The following is a 17349-nucleotide window of genomic DNA, read 5'->3' as shown; positions in this document are numbered from 1 at the left end:
ACATAAATATATATGTCTATATTTAAAATAATTCCAGTATGGTTATTTGTGTGCAACCAACCTGGGAGCCCCATGGCGCAGAGTGGTAAAGCTGCAGTACTGCAGTCTGAACTCTCTGCTCACGACCTGAGTTTGATCCCAGCGGAAGCTGGTTTCAGGTAGCCGGCTCAGGTTGACTCAGCCTTCCGAGGTCAGTAAAATGAGTATTCAGCTTGCTGTGGGGAAAGTGTAGATGACTGGGGAAGGCAATGGCAAACCACCCTGCAAAAAGTCTGCCATGAAAACGTGAAAGCAACGTCACCCCAGAGTTGGAAACGACTGGTGCTTGCACAGGGGACTACCTTTACCTTTTTTTAACCTGGGAGCCCACTCTGGGTCAATCCATTGACTCCTTGAAAGAATCTTTGACTCTCAAAAGCTTATAGCCTTTCTGATGCACTGCTAGACTCAATTCTAGCTCTTCTCTGAAGAAGACTCTGGAGAGCTGTAGCCACAGTGAGAGGAACCCATATCTGCTCAGGTAGTCTATCTCCTCTCAGATGCTAATCAGAATATTACAAAACAGGTAGCTAGGTTCTGGAATGCTTGTCTTTGCTTTGGAAATGCACATGTCTCTTGATGTTATTGATACTTTTATTCACTTTTATTTGCCCAGTTTTAACCATGGATAATTTTGACATTGAATGTTTAGATTTGCTTTAATTATTAGGCTTTTATGGTTGGCTTGGTGCCACATAAATAAAACATGATATGAATCCTGTGCAGCGTTCCCTCTAAGCTGAGCTAGCTCACGGTTTTTTAGCCTCCAGCTCACACATTTTTGTCTTAGCTCAGAAAGGATGGTCCCAGAGCAAACTCACTTATGCAGTAGCCAGTATTGCTCAATCACAACTTGAAAGCCAGTAGCTCACAAAGTAGAATTTTTGCCCACAAGACCTAATTTAATTTAATTTAATTTAATGTTTCGATTTATACCCCACTCTATCCCGCAAGCGGGCTCTGGGCGGCTTACAACATTAAAAAACCTTACAGAAGCATTAAACAAGCCACATCCAGGCTAGATAATATCATAATTACAGAATGAACAAAGACCATGAGCCACATCATTGGCAACAAGTCATCAACCACATATAGGATGGTATTCAGCGAAACATAAGCACCTGGATGGTAAGATGCTAATAAGGTGCTGGGGGAAGCGATGACTTCAGAAGAGCTCTGTCTTACAGGCCCTGCGAAACTTCACAACTTAGAGCAGGGGTGTCAAACATGTGGCCTGGAGGCTGAATCAGGCCCCTGGAGGGCTCCTATCAGGCCCTTGAGCAACTGGCTCACGTCTGCTTCTTTGTCCCTCTCTCTTGCTTCCTTCTGCATCTCAGCTTGCTTTGCTAAGCTTGCTTGCACAGGAGCTACAGAGCAAAACCTCTATTTTCTCGATTGGTTGAGGCTCCTCCCCCTCCTGGTCCACTGGGGAAGGGAGGAAAGAGCCAGAGCTTCCTTTACCCTTTCCCCTGGAACCAGTGTTCCCTCTAAGCTGAGTTAGTGTGAGCTTGCTCACAGATTTGTTAGCCTCCAGCTCACACATTTTTGTCTTAGCTCAGGAAAGATGACCCCAGAGCACAATAATTCAGAGCACAACTTTAATGCCAGTAGCTCACAAATTTAATATCAGTCGCTCACAAAGTAGAATTTTTGCTCACAAGACTCTGCAGCTTAGAGGGAACATTGCCTGGAACCCATGGAAGAGATACAAAGAAAGCACCTTTAAGACCAACGAGTGCTAATATTTTAAGCATGCTTTATGTTAAGGTTTAAAAAAAACCAAAACTTTAGTCATGTTTGTCTGTGTCCTTTAAAAAGTTTATATCTCTGCTACATAATTTTAAATTGGTACACAGAAGGCCCGGCCTACCATGGCCCGACAAGGGGTGTTTTTACATTCAGTTTGATCCAGCGTTTTAGAATCTTCAAATCGCCTGCCACTGTTCTACTTTAATTATTTTCCTTTTACATTTAAGCGTTTCAGTTTGGGGGGTGGGGTGTCTCTGATCACAGGGCAGCCGGAATACCAGTGCTTAGTTAAATGTATACGATTGCTTGGAAATCGTGTCAACACTGCAAAAACAATACAAATTTAAATTACTAGATGAGGCAAGCAATGATACGTCAAAATTTCAAGTGCTGTCAGAGAGCCAGTTTGGTATAGTGGTTAAGTGTGTGGACTCTTATCTGGGAGAACCAGGTTTGATTCCCCACTCCTCCACTTGCACCTGCTGGAATGGCCTTGGGTCAGCCATAGCTCTGGCAGAGGTGGTCCTTGAAAGGGCAGCTGCTGTGAGAGCCCTCTCCAGCCCCACCCACCTCACAGGGTGTCTGTTGTGGGGGAGGAAGGTAAAGGAGATTGTGAGCCGCTCTGAGACTCTTCGGAGTGGAGGGCGGGATATAAATCCAATATCTTCTTCTTCTTCTTCATGCAAATTACTGCACCTTGTGGTGGCTTTTGAAGGGGTCTTTTAAAACGCATGAAAACTTCTACAATACAAGTTTGAAACGCCTGTAGAGAAAAGACCAGAGCAATTCTAGATTTGAGGAAAAACGTTGCAGAAGCAGCTCCAAAATTCATCTCATCGAAACAAATGTAGATGCTTCGGGCAGCAACGAAGCAAAACAGTTGTGAGAACGTTAGGTAATGTAAAAGGTGAGTTTCCAATGCGGTGACAGAGAGTCACAAACTGTCAGTGAAAAAACACCCAAGGTCTCATTTATGTTTGATCTGGCCCTCATAACAAATGGGTCTGACACCCCTGGCTTAAAGGGAACATTAGTCCTGTGCTGCGAAATCAGCACTATGCAAAGGGCAACTGTAGCTATACTAAGACCTACCGTCTGTTTTAGTCCCCCCCGCTTCTATCTGCAAAAGGCGGAGGCAGTTTTGTTTTGAAGTCAACAACAACACCGTTGCCAAGGGCTTTAATGAGATCAGGATCTCACCTGAAGTGTTACTACCTAATTACCTAGACACACCGCTTTATCTGGAGTTAAGCGAGCTTTGCTTTGACCCAGTTTACGCACAAGTAGTATCAAACCGTTCCAGTCACTAATTCCGTAATTGAGGCGGAAACGGTGCCCGTTTGGGGAGATGCCAAGAAGTGGGGTGATGAGGTGGGGGAGATCATCCCCTAAAATGGATTGGATGTAAGCTCAGGAGAAACGGAACAAAATATTTGTGGCATGTACTTTTCTCCCTTTCTCACAATACGAGAACTCGTGGACATTCAATTAAATTGCTGAGCAGTTGGGTTTACGACTGATAAAAGGACGTACTTCTTCACCCAAAGGGTGATTAACACGTGGAATTCACTGCCATAGGATGTGATGACAGCTGCCAGCTTAGACAGCTTCAGGAGGGGATTGGATCAACATCTGGAGCAGAGATCCATCAATGGCTATTAGCCACAGTGTATCGATGGAACTGTCTGTCTGGGGCAGTGATGCGCTGTATTCTTGGTGCTTGGGGAGGGGGGGCAACAGTGAGAGGACTTCTAGTGTCCTGGCCCCACTGGTGGACCTCCTGATGGTGCCTGATTTTTTGGCCACTGTGTGACACAGAGTGTTAGACTGGATGGGCCATTGGTCTGATCCAACATGGCTTCTCTTATGTTCTTATGTGACACAAAGTGTTGGACTGGATGGGCCACTGGCATGATTCAACATGGCTTCTCTTATGTTCTTCTGTGACACAAAGTGTTGGACAGGATGGGCCACTGGCCTGATCCAACAGAGCTTCTCTTATGTTCTTATGTGACACAGAGTGCTGGACTGGATGGGCCATTGGCCTGATCCAACAGGGCTTCTCTTATGCTCTTATGTGACACAGAGTGCTGGACTGGATGGGCCATTGGCCTGATCCCACATGGCTTCTCTTATGCTCTTATGTGACACAGAGTGTTGGACTGGATGGGCCATTGGCCTGATCCAACATGGCTTCTCTTATGTTCTTATGTGACTCAGAGTGTTGGACTGGGTGGACCACTGGCCTGATCCAACATGGCTTCTCTTATGTTCTTATGTGACACAGAGTGTTGGACTGGATGGGCCATTGGTCTGATCCAACATGGTTTCTCCTATGGTTTCAGGCACAGGGTTGTTGTTTTTTTTTTTTTTAAAGACTAAATAAATAAATGGAGGATGGATCCATTGAATGGCAACTGAAAAAAAATGAAACCTCCAAATGCAGAGTCTGTATATCAATACCTGGGGACGTAGGAAGATCTCGGAAGCTAAGCAGAGCTGGTACTTGGGTGGGTGACCCACAGAGGTCGTTTTGTAGAAAAATAGGTGGTGGAGCTCATCCAGGGATCGTTATGCAGCTGCAATACTATTCAATGGACAAGGAGGCAGAACTCTCAGAAAGAGGAGGAGGAAATCTCAGAAAGGCTCCCACTGAATCTGAGGCCTGGTGACCCACCAAGGAAGGCTGTGCAGAGGAAGGCAACAGCAAACCACCTCTGCTTCTCACTTGCCTTGAAAGCCCCTTGCTGGGATCATCATAATTCTTGATGGGCAACTACCAAGGAAAACTCTGCAGAGGAAGGCAATGGCAAACTACCTTTGCTTCTTGCTTGCCTTGAAAGCCCCTTGCTGGAGTCACTTGGATGGGAGACCCACCAAGGAAGGCTCTGCAGAGGAAAGCAACAGCAAACCACCTCTGCTTCTCACTTGCCTTGAGAGCCCCTTGCTCCCTTTTGTCTCTCTGATTGTAGAGGCAAGGCTTGGAAGTAGAGTTCCTTGAGCTCTCCCAGAATTACAACTGATCTCCAAACTATAGATTATCAGTGCCCCTGGAGAAAATATACTCTATGGCAGGGGTGTCAAACATGCAGTTTGGGGGCCGAATCAGGCCCCTAGAGGGCTCCAATCAAGCCCCTGAGCAACTGGCTGTCATCTGCTTCCTTCTCCCTCTCTCTTGCTTCCTTCTGAATCACAGCTTGCTTTGCAAGGCTTGGTCAATCCACTCCCCAGATCCTTCCCTCCCCGGATTCCACCCTTAAATCTCCAGGAATTTCCCAGTCCAGAGCTGGCAACCCTACAAGTTGGGATGCAAATGGAAACCAAGAGAGAGAGGAGAGTTCTGGACTGTAGAGGCTCCTGTCAAAATCAACCCCCAGGCAGGACCTGGAGATCTCTCGGGATTACAGCAAAACTCCAGACAAGAGAGAACAATTCCCCTGGAGAAAATGGCTGGTAATTAGGATGCTGAAGCTGAAGCTCAAATACTTTGGCCAACCAATGAGAAGGGAGCACTCACTGGAGAAGACCCTGATGCTGGGAAAGACAGAAGGCAAAAGAAGAAGGGGACAGCAGAGATGAGATGGCTGGACAGCATTACTGATATAACTAGCATGAATTTGAGCAGACTTCAGAGCAGGCCTGTAGCTACGGTGGGGCCTGGGAGGGGACAGGCCCATCCTTTCAACCCCCCTTCCAACTATATGGCCCCTTCATTGGAGGGCCCCCAATCTGTCCCCTTTGCTCACCACTACTCTGAACAGGCCCGGTGCTGGTCTTTCCAGTGCCCCAGGCCAAAAGCAGACCCCCACCCCCTTTGACGCAGGGGTTGGGAGGGCTGCCCAGAGCACTGGCAGGGAGCGTCTTCAGCTGAGCAGCGGCGGGCTGTGCGCGCTCCCCGCCAGCGCTCCGCGCAGCCCTCCCACACCTGCTTCAAAGGGAGCCAGCTGGGAACCTCACCGGGAAGCGGAAGAGAACCAGTGTTGAACCGCAGCTGAGTGTTTTGTGGGGAATGCGCAATCCGGATTTAGAAGTGAAAATCTTTGCAAACAAAGATTTAAAACAACACCCTCTGCAACGTACGACTCCAGCGCAAATGAGGGAAAAACTAGTAAAGATCAGTGGGACAAGTTGCTGAAGACACTCCCCACGGCCCTCCTGCCCCCTGCTTCAAAGGGAGCCAGCTGGGTGCAGGAAGGCCGTGGGGAGCTCTGGCGGGAAGCGCGGCTGTGCGGAGGTGGCGACCCCCGAAGAGCGTCCCCGAAGAGTCGGTGCCCCAGGCAGCTGCCGAATGTTGCCTCGTGGACGCGCCGACTCTGACTCTGAACAAGTAGCAGCAACGCTGCAGGTCTTTTTGCTTTTCTCTCTCCCCTTCCCTAACTCACCTTGCAGAGCAAAGTGGGGGGGGGGGAGAATCAAGAGAAATGGGCACATAAGAAATGGATGAAGGGACCAGAGCTGTGACTGCCCAGGCGAAGGGGGGGGCTAGCTTGTGGAACTCAAGGCAGCTTACAGTGCCGAGAGCCCTGGGGCTCCCAAACTGGGTGGCCCCCCGCCCCCCCAAACAACAAATACTTCTGTGGGCTCCACCAGACATGAAATCCTGGCTACGGCCCTGCTTCAGAGGATGGTAGAAGACATGAGGGCCTGATGTGATTTGGTCCATGAAGTTGCAAAGAGTCAGACTCGACTGTGCGACTGAACAACAAACAAATAACCAACACAGTACCAAGCAGAGCCAACTCAAAGCAAAATGCTGTGCCTAATCAAGCCAGATAACTCCGTAGTCAGGAGATGAGCTGTAATTCCAGGGGATCCCCAGCTCCCACCTGGAGGTTGGCATCCCTATATCGCTGGCTTGGATGGTATAATATACGGCATTATACCCTGCTCCTTCATCTTCCCATATCCAGTCCTCCCCAGGATCCACCCCAAGAACCTGGTTGACAGATCGCACCCAAAGAGTGCTTGTGAATGGTTCCTCATCCTCTTGGAGAGGAGTGACAAGTGGAGTGCCTCAAGGATCTGTCCTGGGGCCAGTATTGTTCAACACCTTTATCAATGATTTGGATGAAGGAATAGAGGGAATGCTTATTAAATTTGCAGATGATACTAAATTGGGAGGGGTTGCAAACACAGAAGAAGACAGAAACAGGATACAGGATGACCTTGACAGGCTGGAAAACTGGGCTAAAATCAATAAAATGAATTTTAACAGGGATAAATGTAAAGTTCTGCATTTGGGTAGGAAAAATCCAATGCATGGTTATAGGATGGGGAGACTTGTCTTAGCAGTAGTATGTGCGAAAAGGATCTAAGGGTCTTAGTGGATCATACACTGAACATGAGTCAACAGCGTGATGCGGTGGTTAAAAAGGCAATTTTGGGCTGTATCAACAGAAGTATAGTGTCCAGATCATGTAATGTGATGGTATTGCTTTACTCTGCTGTGGTAAGACCTCACCTGGAGTATTGTGTTCAGTTTTGGGCACCACATTTTAAGAAGGATATAGACAAGCTGGAACGGGTCCAGAGGAGGGCGACAAAGATGGTGAGGGGTCTGGAGACCAAGTCCTATGAGGAAAGGTTGAAGGAGCTGGTGATGTTTAACCTGGAGAGGAGGCAGCTGAGAAGTGATATGATCACCATCTTCAAGTACTTGAAGGGCTGTCGTATAGAGGATGGTGTGGAATTGTTTTCTGTGGCCCCAAAAGGTAGGACCAGAACCAGTGGGTTGAAATTAAATCAAAAGAGTTTCAGGCTCAACATTAGGAAGACTTCCTGACCATTAGAGCGATTCCTCAGTGGAACAGGCTTCCTCGGGAGGTGGTGGGCTCTCCTTCCTTGGAGGTTTTTAAACACAGGCTAGATGGCCATCTGACAGCAATGAAGATCCTGTGAATTTAGGGGGAAGTGTTTGTGAGTTTCCCGCATTGTGCAGGAGGTTGGACTAGATGACCCTAGAGGTCCCTTCCAACTCTATGATTCTATGAACCTCTAGGTATTTTCCAAGCCAGACTTAGCAACCTTTGGAGGAAACCTTTAAAAACGCCTTCTAAGCCCCTTTGCCAAAAGAACACCACAAGGTGTTCTTGGTCAGCTCCTCAGACGACAGCAGCCAGCGGACGAAAATTCTTTGTAATCCTCCTGAGAGTAATCCTAATCCGTTTCATCTCGCTTGCTTCCCTTCTCACGTGGGAAGGCTCATAAACCTTCTCCGAACGACCTGCAGCAAATAAGCAGAAGGCCAGGCGAAGTCTCTACGTTTCGCGACCGAGAGATGCGAAGAAAAGGAAATGGACTCTTCCCTCAAGCAGCTGAGGACGGCAACGTGTCCCCCGAAGGATGTTCGTGGCGCTAGGCCTCTGAGAATGACTGACTGCATTTAAAAGATTCCCAGCTTTCTTGGCTATGCTCTGGACTGCGTTGAGAATTAACAGCTGATTCCCATAGATGCAGAAAAACGTTTGGGCCAAGCGTCCTTTGAAAGCCAATCGACTTCCTGTCAAAACTTTGAAGCCCGGTAAAGCGCTCAGTAAAACGCACATCAGAGGTAAGGAGATCTTTTGGGGGTACTAAATCCATCTTTCTACCTAAGCATTGTTCTCAGGTTCTCTCAGAAGCAAGGAAGGTTCAAACACAGGTGGGAAATGGATAGATACGATCAAGAACCAAAGATACCCAACCGGCGTTACGCTGATACGAGTCTATTTACTTCAGAAATATAACAGAAATGTTTCAGGAAGCTGGATAGCAGCAGAGAAAGAAGGCCACCCATCCATTGTAGAGTTACTAGGTCCTCCTAGCCACCAGAGGGGGGTGAAGAGTAGGGTAGCCAGATACAGGCTAGGAAACTTCCGGAGATTTGGGGATGGAGCCTGGGAAGAACAGGGACCTTAGTGGAGTACATTGCCATAGACTCCACCCTCCAAAACATCAGTTTTCACCAGGGGACCTGATCTTTGTAGTCTGGGGATGAGCTATAATTCTGAGGGATCCCCAGATCCCACCTGGAGGCTGGCATCCCTAGGATGTGTTTTAACCCTTCCCTTCCTTCAAGGAGCTCAGCATGGCTGACATAGTTAGAAGATGAAGAAGAAGAAGATATTGGATTTATATCCCGCCCTCCACTCCGAAGAGTCTCAGAGCGGCTCACAATCTCCTTTACCTTCCTCCCCCACAACAGACACCCTGTGAGGTGGGTGGGGCTGGAGAGGGCTCTCACAGCAGCTGCCCTTTCAAGGACAACCTCTGCCAGAGCTATGGCTGACCCAAGGCCATGCTAGCAGGTGCAAGTGGAGGAGTGGGGAATCAAACCCGGTTCTCCCAGATAAGAGTCCGCACACTTAACCACTACACCAAACTGGCTCTCCAGTTTGTCCTTATAACAACATGATGAGAAAAACTGACTGGCTCCTACAGATTGTTATGAATGAGCGGAGATTTGAACCGAGGTCACATGAAAACATGTCAAGTTGCCTTATCCTGAATCAGATCACTGGTCCAACAGCGCTGTCTACTCAGATGGGCAGTGGGTCTCCAGGGTCTCCAGTGGAGGTCTTTTGTCTTACCTATTGCCTGGTCCTTTTACCTGGTCATACAGAGGATCGCTCCTGGGCCGTGTTCCCTCTAAGCTGAGTTACTGTGAACTAGCTCACCATTTTTTAGCCTCTGGCTCACACGTTTTTGTCTTAGCTCAGGAAAGATGGCCTCTGAGCAAACTAATTTAGGCAGTAGCCAAATGGCTAGCTCAGAACTTTCATGCCGATAGCTCACAAAGTAGAATTTTTGCTCACAAAACACCACAGCTTAGAGGGAGCATTGCTTTTGGGGCCTTCCACATGCCAAACAGATGCTGTGAGCCACGGCCCCGCCTCCTCTCTTCCTGGTTCTGGTCTAACCTCTCCACTACTGTGTTGCAAGTTTGTCTAAGGCCCAGAAAAATACTGTTACTTGGAGGTAAATCTAGGCTTGCCAATCTCCAGGTGGGGGCAGGAGATGCCCCGGTTTGGAGGCCCTCCCCCCGCTTCAGGGTCATCAGAAAGCGGGGGGAGGGGAGGGAAATGTCTGCTGGGAACGCTATTATTCCCTACGGAGATTTATTCCCGTAGAAAATAATGGAGAATTGATCCACGGGTATCTGGGGCTCTGGGGGAGCTGTTTTTTGAGGTAGAGGCACCAAATTTTCAGCATAGCATCCAGTGCCTCTCCACAAAATGCCCCTCAACTTTCAAAAATATTAGACTGGGGGGGGGGTCCAATTCTATGAACCCCCAAAGAAGGTGCCCCTATCCTTCATTATTTCCTATGGAAGGAAGGCATTTAAAAGGGGTACGGTCCCTTTAAATGTGATGGCCAGAACTCCCTTTGGAGTTCAATTATGCTTGTCACACCCTTGCTCCTGGCTCTACTCCCAATGTCTCCTGGCTCCACCCCTAAAGTCCCCAGATATTTCTTAAATTGGACTTGGCAACCCTACCACGGCCATGTTGCCAGTTTGTCCAAGGCCCAGAAAAATACTATTTCTTGGAAGTAAATCATTCTTGGGCTGTAATGAAGGCCTGTCTTGTAGGCAATTGTCTAGGGCGCTCACTTTATGGGGGTGCCGAATTGGGTTTCCCCCCCACCATGTGAATCGGTGACATTATCATTACCACACAGTCTAGGGCCAGCCCTGGCTGTAATAAACTTCCATTTGCACTGTGTTTCCACAGCAGGTCCCCCCCCCACCACCACAAATTGGATTTAGAGATGGAAATGTAGTCGTTTTGCAACTCCTGTTGACCGGCTGACACTTTTTATAGCCCAAATCAGCTGACGCTTTTTATAGCCCTGCAGTGGAGTGCTCTGTTATGTAACCTGGAAACCCAAACACCGTATCGCTCATGCAAAGAGAGCCAGCGGTGTTAACAGTGTGAGAGCCCTCTGATCCCGCTGACCTTTATCCCCTTAATTCTAATCCTCAGAAGCTGTCAAAACAGGAAAATGCCGCTAGCTTCACGTGTTCTTGCAAAAACGTTTGGCGGCTGAGCTGATGTTTTGTCATGACTTGGGCAGTTGTTTTACCAATGATCAGAAATCAGGGTCCGTAGTTTAAAACTCAGCACTCAAAGCCAGACCGAATTTATACAAGGTTTTACATGTTCTACGCCATGCAAAAAGTTCCAGCGCATCAGGTGTGGACCATATTAATTTAAAATGTGGATCAAGTGTTCTGTATGAATTGCTGTTCAGGGTTACTAACCTCCAGGAGAACCCTGGAGTTCTCCAGAAGTTATTGTTGATCTACAGCAGGGGTGGCCAAACTGTGGCTCGGGAGCCACATGGGTGTCGTTCACACATATTGTGTGGGTCTTGAAACTCCCGGCACCCCGTCAGTCAGGTTGGAGAAGGCATTTCTCTCTTTAAATCACTTCTCCAAGCCAAGCCAGTCAGTGACTTGGAGAAAGCATTTAAAGTTGCTTTCTTTCCACTCTCCCTTCCTTCTCTCTTCCCTCATCTATTTGCCTTCCTTCCTCCCTCCCTCCCACCCTCCCTCCCTCCTCTTAAACATCTGATGTTCATGTCTGGCAACTCTCAAACATCTGGCATTTATTCTATGTGGCTCTTACGTTAAGCAAGTTTGGCCACCCAAGATCTACAGAATACAGAGATCAGTTCTCCTGGGGGGAAAAAATGGCAGTTTCAGAGGGAGGAGTCTATGGCTTACATTCCTACTTAAGTTGCCTCCCCAAATTTTGTCCACTCCAGGTTCTGTCCCCAGTTCTCCAGGAATTTCCCAACAGAGAGCTGGGAAATGTCTTCCATTGATCAAGAATTATGTCCAAAACAGTGGGCCCGCAGAGATGGGAGGGGGGCATTGACAGCTCTCCTCTAGTGAGATATAGCATTTTACTTTTGTACACTTCATGAGGTCAGAACCAGATATTGTAGATGAGGAACAATGGCTCAGTGGAGGAGCCTCTGCTTTGCATACAGAAGGTCCCCCGGCTCAATTCCCAGTATCTCCGGTGAAAGGGATCAGTTAGTGGGTGATGTGAAAGACCTCAGCCCAGAGGAAGCAAAGAAGAAGAGGAGACTGGATTTATACGGTAGTCTTTCACATCACCCCATGGCGCTGAGTGTTAAAGCTGCAGTACTGCAGTCCTAAGCTCCGCTCACGACCTGAGTTCGATCCCCGGTGGAAGCTGGGTTTTCAGGTAACCAGCTCAAGGTTGACTCAGCCTTCCATTCTTCCGAGGTCGGTCAAAGGAGTATCCAGCTTGCTGGGGGGAAAGTGGAGATAACTGGGGAAGGCAATGGCAAACCACCCCGTAAAATGTCTGCCGTGAAAACATTGTGAAAGCAACGTCACACCCGGGGTCGGAAACGACTGGTGCTTGCACAGGGGACCTTTCCTTTTCCTTTTTCCTCAGGGGTAGAGCATCTGCTTGGTAAGCAGAAGGACCCAGGTTCAATCCCCGGCATCTCCAACTGAAAAGGGTCCAGGCAAATAGGCGTAAAAAACCTCAGCTTAAGACCCTGGAGAGCCGCTGCCAGTCTGAGTAGACAACAGACACCCTGTGAGGTAGGTGGGGCTGAGTAGGGTTGCCGAGTCCAGAAATATCTGGGAACTTTGGGGGTGGAGCCAGGAGACATTGGGGGTGGAGCCAGGAACAAGTTTGTGACAAGCACAATTGAACTTCAAAGGGAGTTCTGGCCATCACATTAAAGGGACAGCACACCTTTTTAAATGCCTTCCTTCCATAGGAAAGAATGAAGGATAGGGGCACCTTCTTTTGGGGCTCATAGAATTGAACCCCCTGGTCCAATCGTTTTGAAACTTGGGGGGGTATTTTGGGGAGAGGCACTAGATGCTACACTGAAAATTTGGTGCCTCTACCTCAAAAAATAGCACCCCCCCAGAGCCCCCGATACCTCCAGATTAATTCCCCATTATACCTTATGAGAATTGATCTCCACATAGAGAATAATGAAGTGCTCAGCAGACGTCCCCCCTCCCTTTCTGGCTACTCTGAAGTTGGGGAGTGGTCTCTCTACTCACGAGCTGCTGCCAACTTCTTCAAAGTAACACAAACACCCCATCCCAAGAGGAAGCCTTTCAATCGGAGACTGAAGCCTCTGGAGGTGAAAAGTCACATGGTGGTTGTGGGGGCGGGACTCCCCCCACACCGCCGGCCAGCTGACTGGGGGCAGGAAGAGTCTGGGAAAGTGGAAGAACCCCCCCTGGACCTGGGGATTGGCAAGCCTAAGGCAACATCAGGAAAAGGCCTCAGCCTCTATTCTACGCCCCATTGATGGTCATCTACAGCAGGGTTTCCCAAATTTTTCTTTCCCGTGGCCCGGTTTTTTTTACACTTCTCCTTCGTGACCCACTAAAACTTGGGGGTGGAGCCAGGAGACTTTGGGGGTGGAGCCGGGAGACAGGAATTATGTTGTTTTCTGTGGTGTCAAAGGCCAAGTGATGTCACTTCTGGGGCACACTGAACCAAAACTCCACCTTTCCCTGTGATGCCATTTCCAGAATGTCCACCAGGGAGCCAGGGCATTAGAAGCCCTCCTACTGTTCCTTCCCCCGCTCCCAGCACCAAGAATACAGACAGAGCAGAGAAAGAAAGAAAGAAAGAAAGAAAGAAAGAAAGAAAGAAAGAAAGAAAGAAAGAAAGAAAGAAAGAAAGAAAGAAAGAAAGAAAGAAAGAAAGAAAGAAAGAAAGAAAGAAAGAAAGAAAGAAAGAAAAGCCTTCCTTACCATCAGATGACTTCAGCCAGCAACAATTCTGTCCAGGGGTCGTTTGGTAAAAAAAAATAAATACGGTAGCTACCGGAATGCCCACTCCCCACCCCTCCCGCCTGAAAAGAACACACACCCTTCTTTGCCGCCCAGGCCTCCCAGGGAAATCTCCCCAAAAGAACATACTGCAAGGCACAGGAAAGCTCATACCTTGAAGAACACTTAATGGGTCTAACGTGCCAGTGGACACCAGCTTTTCTCTCAAACACTGGGAGGGGGGAGAAGGAAGGAGAGGCAGCCCAGCTCCTCTCTGCACAACACAGAGACGGGGGAAGGAAGGAAGCCAAACGGAGCTCAGGTTTTGCAGCCTGTGTCAGTCTTCAAGGCTAGCTTTTATCTGCACAACAGAGATAGGGGAAGGAAGGAAACAGAGCAGAGGTCATGCTTTGCTGGGGGCGGGTCATGCTTTGCTGGGGGCGGAGCTAGCTTTGGCTTTTCTTGTGACCCGGTAGTGAGGCTTCCGTGGCCCGGTACTGGGTCACGACCCTGCAAATGGGAAACTCTGGTCTAGAGGAACTGATTGGCTACTGTGTGAGACAGGATGCTGGACTAGATGGACCACTGGTCTGATCCAGCAGGGCTCTTCTGATGGGAGCCAGTTTGGTGTAGTGGTTAAGTGTGCAGACTCTTCTCTGGGAGAACCGAGTTTGATTCCCCATTCCTCCCCTTACAGCTGCTGGAATGGCTTTGGGTCAGCCATAGCTTTCGTAGAAGTTGCCTTGAAAGTCCTTTCAGCCCCACCCACCTCACAGGGTGTCTGTTGTGGGGGGGAAGAAGATATAGGAGATTGTAAGCCGCTCTGAGTCTCTAATTCAGAGATAAGGGTGGAGTATAAATCTGCAGTCTTCTTCTGATACTATGTCTCTTAGAGGTCTTAATGACAAACTGGAATGGTCAGCGTTTTTATAAATAATTAGACACCATTTTCTTCCTGGTGGGGTTTCTTTAAGATCATTATTTAGCAAGCTGTGGCATGTACCAGCTGCAAGTAATTAGCGACAGCACATTATCTAGCCATGGGATTGTTTTCACCCATTACCATCTTCTGCACCGAGGACAGGTGGCTTCAGAAAACGTTGTCTGCCTGGGTTTGTTATGACTTTCAGATTTTACACTTTTAATGAGACTGGGGTTTTGTTGTTCACCTAACCCTTACACATACATTGTGATGTTTTTGAACAACAGATGGGTCAGTGTTCTCTCTCTTCACATTGCTTAACAACAAACGCTTTTCTTTGCTGTGGCAGGACATTGATCTACTCAGTTTGTCCCCAACTAATGAGAGCTTTAAAACAAACGGAAGATTACTTTTTGAAATGAGTAGTACCTGGGAGCTCATTTTGCACAGCTTATGCTATCTTCATAGTTATGTAGCCTTCCAATGTGTACTAAAGTGGGATTGTTGATACTGCCACGTACTTGTTATTATTCAATCACTGAATACTTTTTTGAAGTGTTGTTGGGACATGTTGTTGCGATACTTGATACCAGGGCTTTTTTGTAGCAGGAACTCCTTTGCTTATTAGGCCACACCCCCCTGATGTAGCCAATCCTCCAGGAGCTTACTGTAGGCCCTGTATGAAGAGCCCTGAAAGCTCTTGGAGGATTGGCTGCATCAGGAGTGTGTGGCCTAATATGCAAAGGAGTTCCTGCTACAAAAAAAAGCCCTGCTTGTTACACATTTTTGGATTTTTGCGTTTTATCAAATGAATATATACACGTTTTATTTATGTGTGGCTATTATTTTTGTTTACGCTTTAAAGCAGGAGTGGCCAAACTGTGGCTTGGGAGACCCATGTGGCTCTTTCACACATGTGCTCACATAACTCTTAAACATGCACTGTGACGTTTTTGAACAGCAGATGAGTCAGTGTTCTCTTTCTTCACATTGCAGCTTGGAGAATCATTTAAAGTTGCTTTATGTCCACCTCTCTCTCCTCCATCTATTTGCCTTCCTGCCTGCCTGCCTGCTTGCTCTCAAACATCTGATATTCATGTCTTGCGGCTCTCAAACATCTGACCTTCTACGTGGGCTCTTACATTAATCAAGTCGGGCCACTCCTGCTTTAGAGGTCTTCAGTTTGTAGTTACTTTTTCCCTTGCTTTTTGCACCTCTCTCCCCTTTTGGGGGGTTTTGTTTGCTCACTAGGATTGCCAACCTTCAGGTGGTGCCTGGGAATCTCTTGTTTTTACAGCTGATCTCCAGGTGACAGAGACCAGTTCCCCTGGAGAAAATGGCTGCTTTAGCGGGAGCTTTCCTCAGGCTTCACCCCCCAAAATCTCCAGGTGTTTCCCAACCCATAGAGCTGGCAATCCGATGTAAGACTCATGTATCTGACGACAATCTCTCCCTGTATATCCCTATGTACCAAATACAGTCCTCGAGTTGCCAGGATGTCCCCTGTTAGAAGCAACATACCTGGCATCCACCAGAGCCTTTTTAACAGTGGCTCCCACCTTGCATCCCGACTTGGATGGCCCAAGCTAGACCGATAGCACCAGATCTCGGAAACTAAGCAGGGTTGGCTGTGGTTAGTGCTTGGTTGAGAGCCAGCATGGTGTAGTGGTTAAGAATGGTGGACTCTGATCTGGAGAACTGGGTTTGATTCCTCCACTCCTCTGCCTGTAGCCTGCTGGGTGACCTTGGGTCAGTCACGGTTGTTTCAGAACTCTCTCAGGCCCAGCTGCATCACAAGATGCCTGTTGCAGCGAGAGGAAGGAAAGGTGGTTGTGGGCTGCTTTGAGACCCCTTTAGGGTAGAGGAAAGTGGAGTATAAAAGCCAACTCTTCTCTTTTTCTTCACTGAGGAAGTCCAAGGTTGCTAGGAAAGGCAGGGGATGGCAAACTTCCTCTGTTCATTTCTTGCATCAAAAACCCTACAGGGTTGTCGTAGGTTAGGGTTTCCAGATCCTTACCTCTCGCCAGCAGGGGAACAGAGGTACCTTCCCAGAGGAGGCAGGGCTCCGCCCCCCAACAGCAACATGGCATGGCGCGATGACATCACATGGGGACGCTCCGGTTTGAGGGCCAAACTCTATGGTAAAATTGCCCTCAAACCATAGAGCTTTGCCTTCAAACCAGAGCGTCCTGCACACTGTCCCCCAGTGCGATGATGTCACTTCTGTGTGATGTCATCACATCAGGGACTTCACTGTTTGGGGGCAGGGTTTCCCCCATGGGCAAGCTGGCTGACAGCAGGGAAAAGCCCCCCAAACAGGGGATCCTCTACCTGGACCTGGGGGATGGAGTGGCAACCTGACAGGGCACCGTTCTTAAAAGTTTTAGGAGGCATTTCAAGACTGATTTATTCGCTAGGCTTTTTAAATTGGGTTGGAGCTGCAGGCGTGTTCTTGGGAGGAGTTAATGGGTTTGCGTTTATTAACGTGTGGCTGAGTTTAGCTGTAGTATCTCTTGAGCTCATAAATACCATCCAGGGTTTAACGCAGTTTGCTTGGTGTGCCACTCCGAGCCTGTGATGCATGTGAGCATTTGCTGACACAGAAACAAACGCAATGGAATTACTGAGGCAGCGGATCCCTGGATTAATTTAATACTGTGGGAACTGTGCAGGGCAGCTATTTGAAGCCGCAAAAACATTACATCCAGGTAAGAATGTTAGTGTGTTATCTGCCATAACCATTCAGTGTTTTAAGCCATCAACTGGATTGTCTGTGGTTTAAAAAAAGGGGAAGAGAATTCGTAGGTTATTATTCCTTCAAAGGCCTCAGGGAAACATACCTGGCTCTTTCTTCTCTCCTCAGCAACCCTGCAAG

The 17349-nt window shown here is 48.2% G+C and overlaps 1 protein-coding gene across 1 annotated transcript in view; it reads left to right on the top strand.

Annotated features, from left to right (window-relative positions):
- Positions 1–8230: 8230 nt before the first annotated feature.
- The window catches only part of PPEF2 (protein phosphatase with EF-hand domain 2), a 59547-nt gene continuing 50428 nt past the window's right edge, over positions 8231–17349 (top strand). The window contains exon 1 of the mRNA XM_060247409.1: positions 8231–8338. Coding sequence (XP_060103392.1) covers positions 8239–8338 — 100 coding nt within the window. The 5' untranslated portion in view covers positions 8231–8238. The remainder of the gene's footprint in view (positions 8339–17349) is intronic.

This window comes from Heteronotia binoei, chromosome 9 (assembly GCF_032191835.1).
Source record: "Heteronotia binoei isolate CCM8104 ecotype False Entrance Well chromosome 9, APGP_CSIRO_Hbin_v1, whole genome shotgun sequence".
Taxonomy (NCBI): domain Eukaryota; kingdom Metazoa; phylum Chordata; class Lepidosauria; order Squamata; family Gekkonidae; genus Heteronotia; species Heteronotia binoei.
Note: the sequence above shows the minus strand (reverse complement) of the source record. Positions and strands in the feature narration are given on the sequence as shown.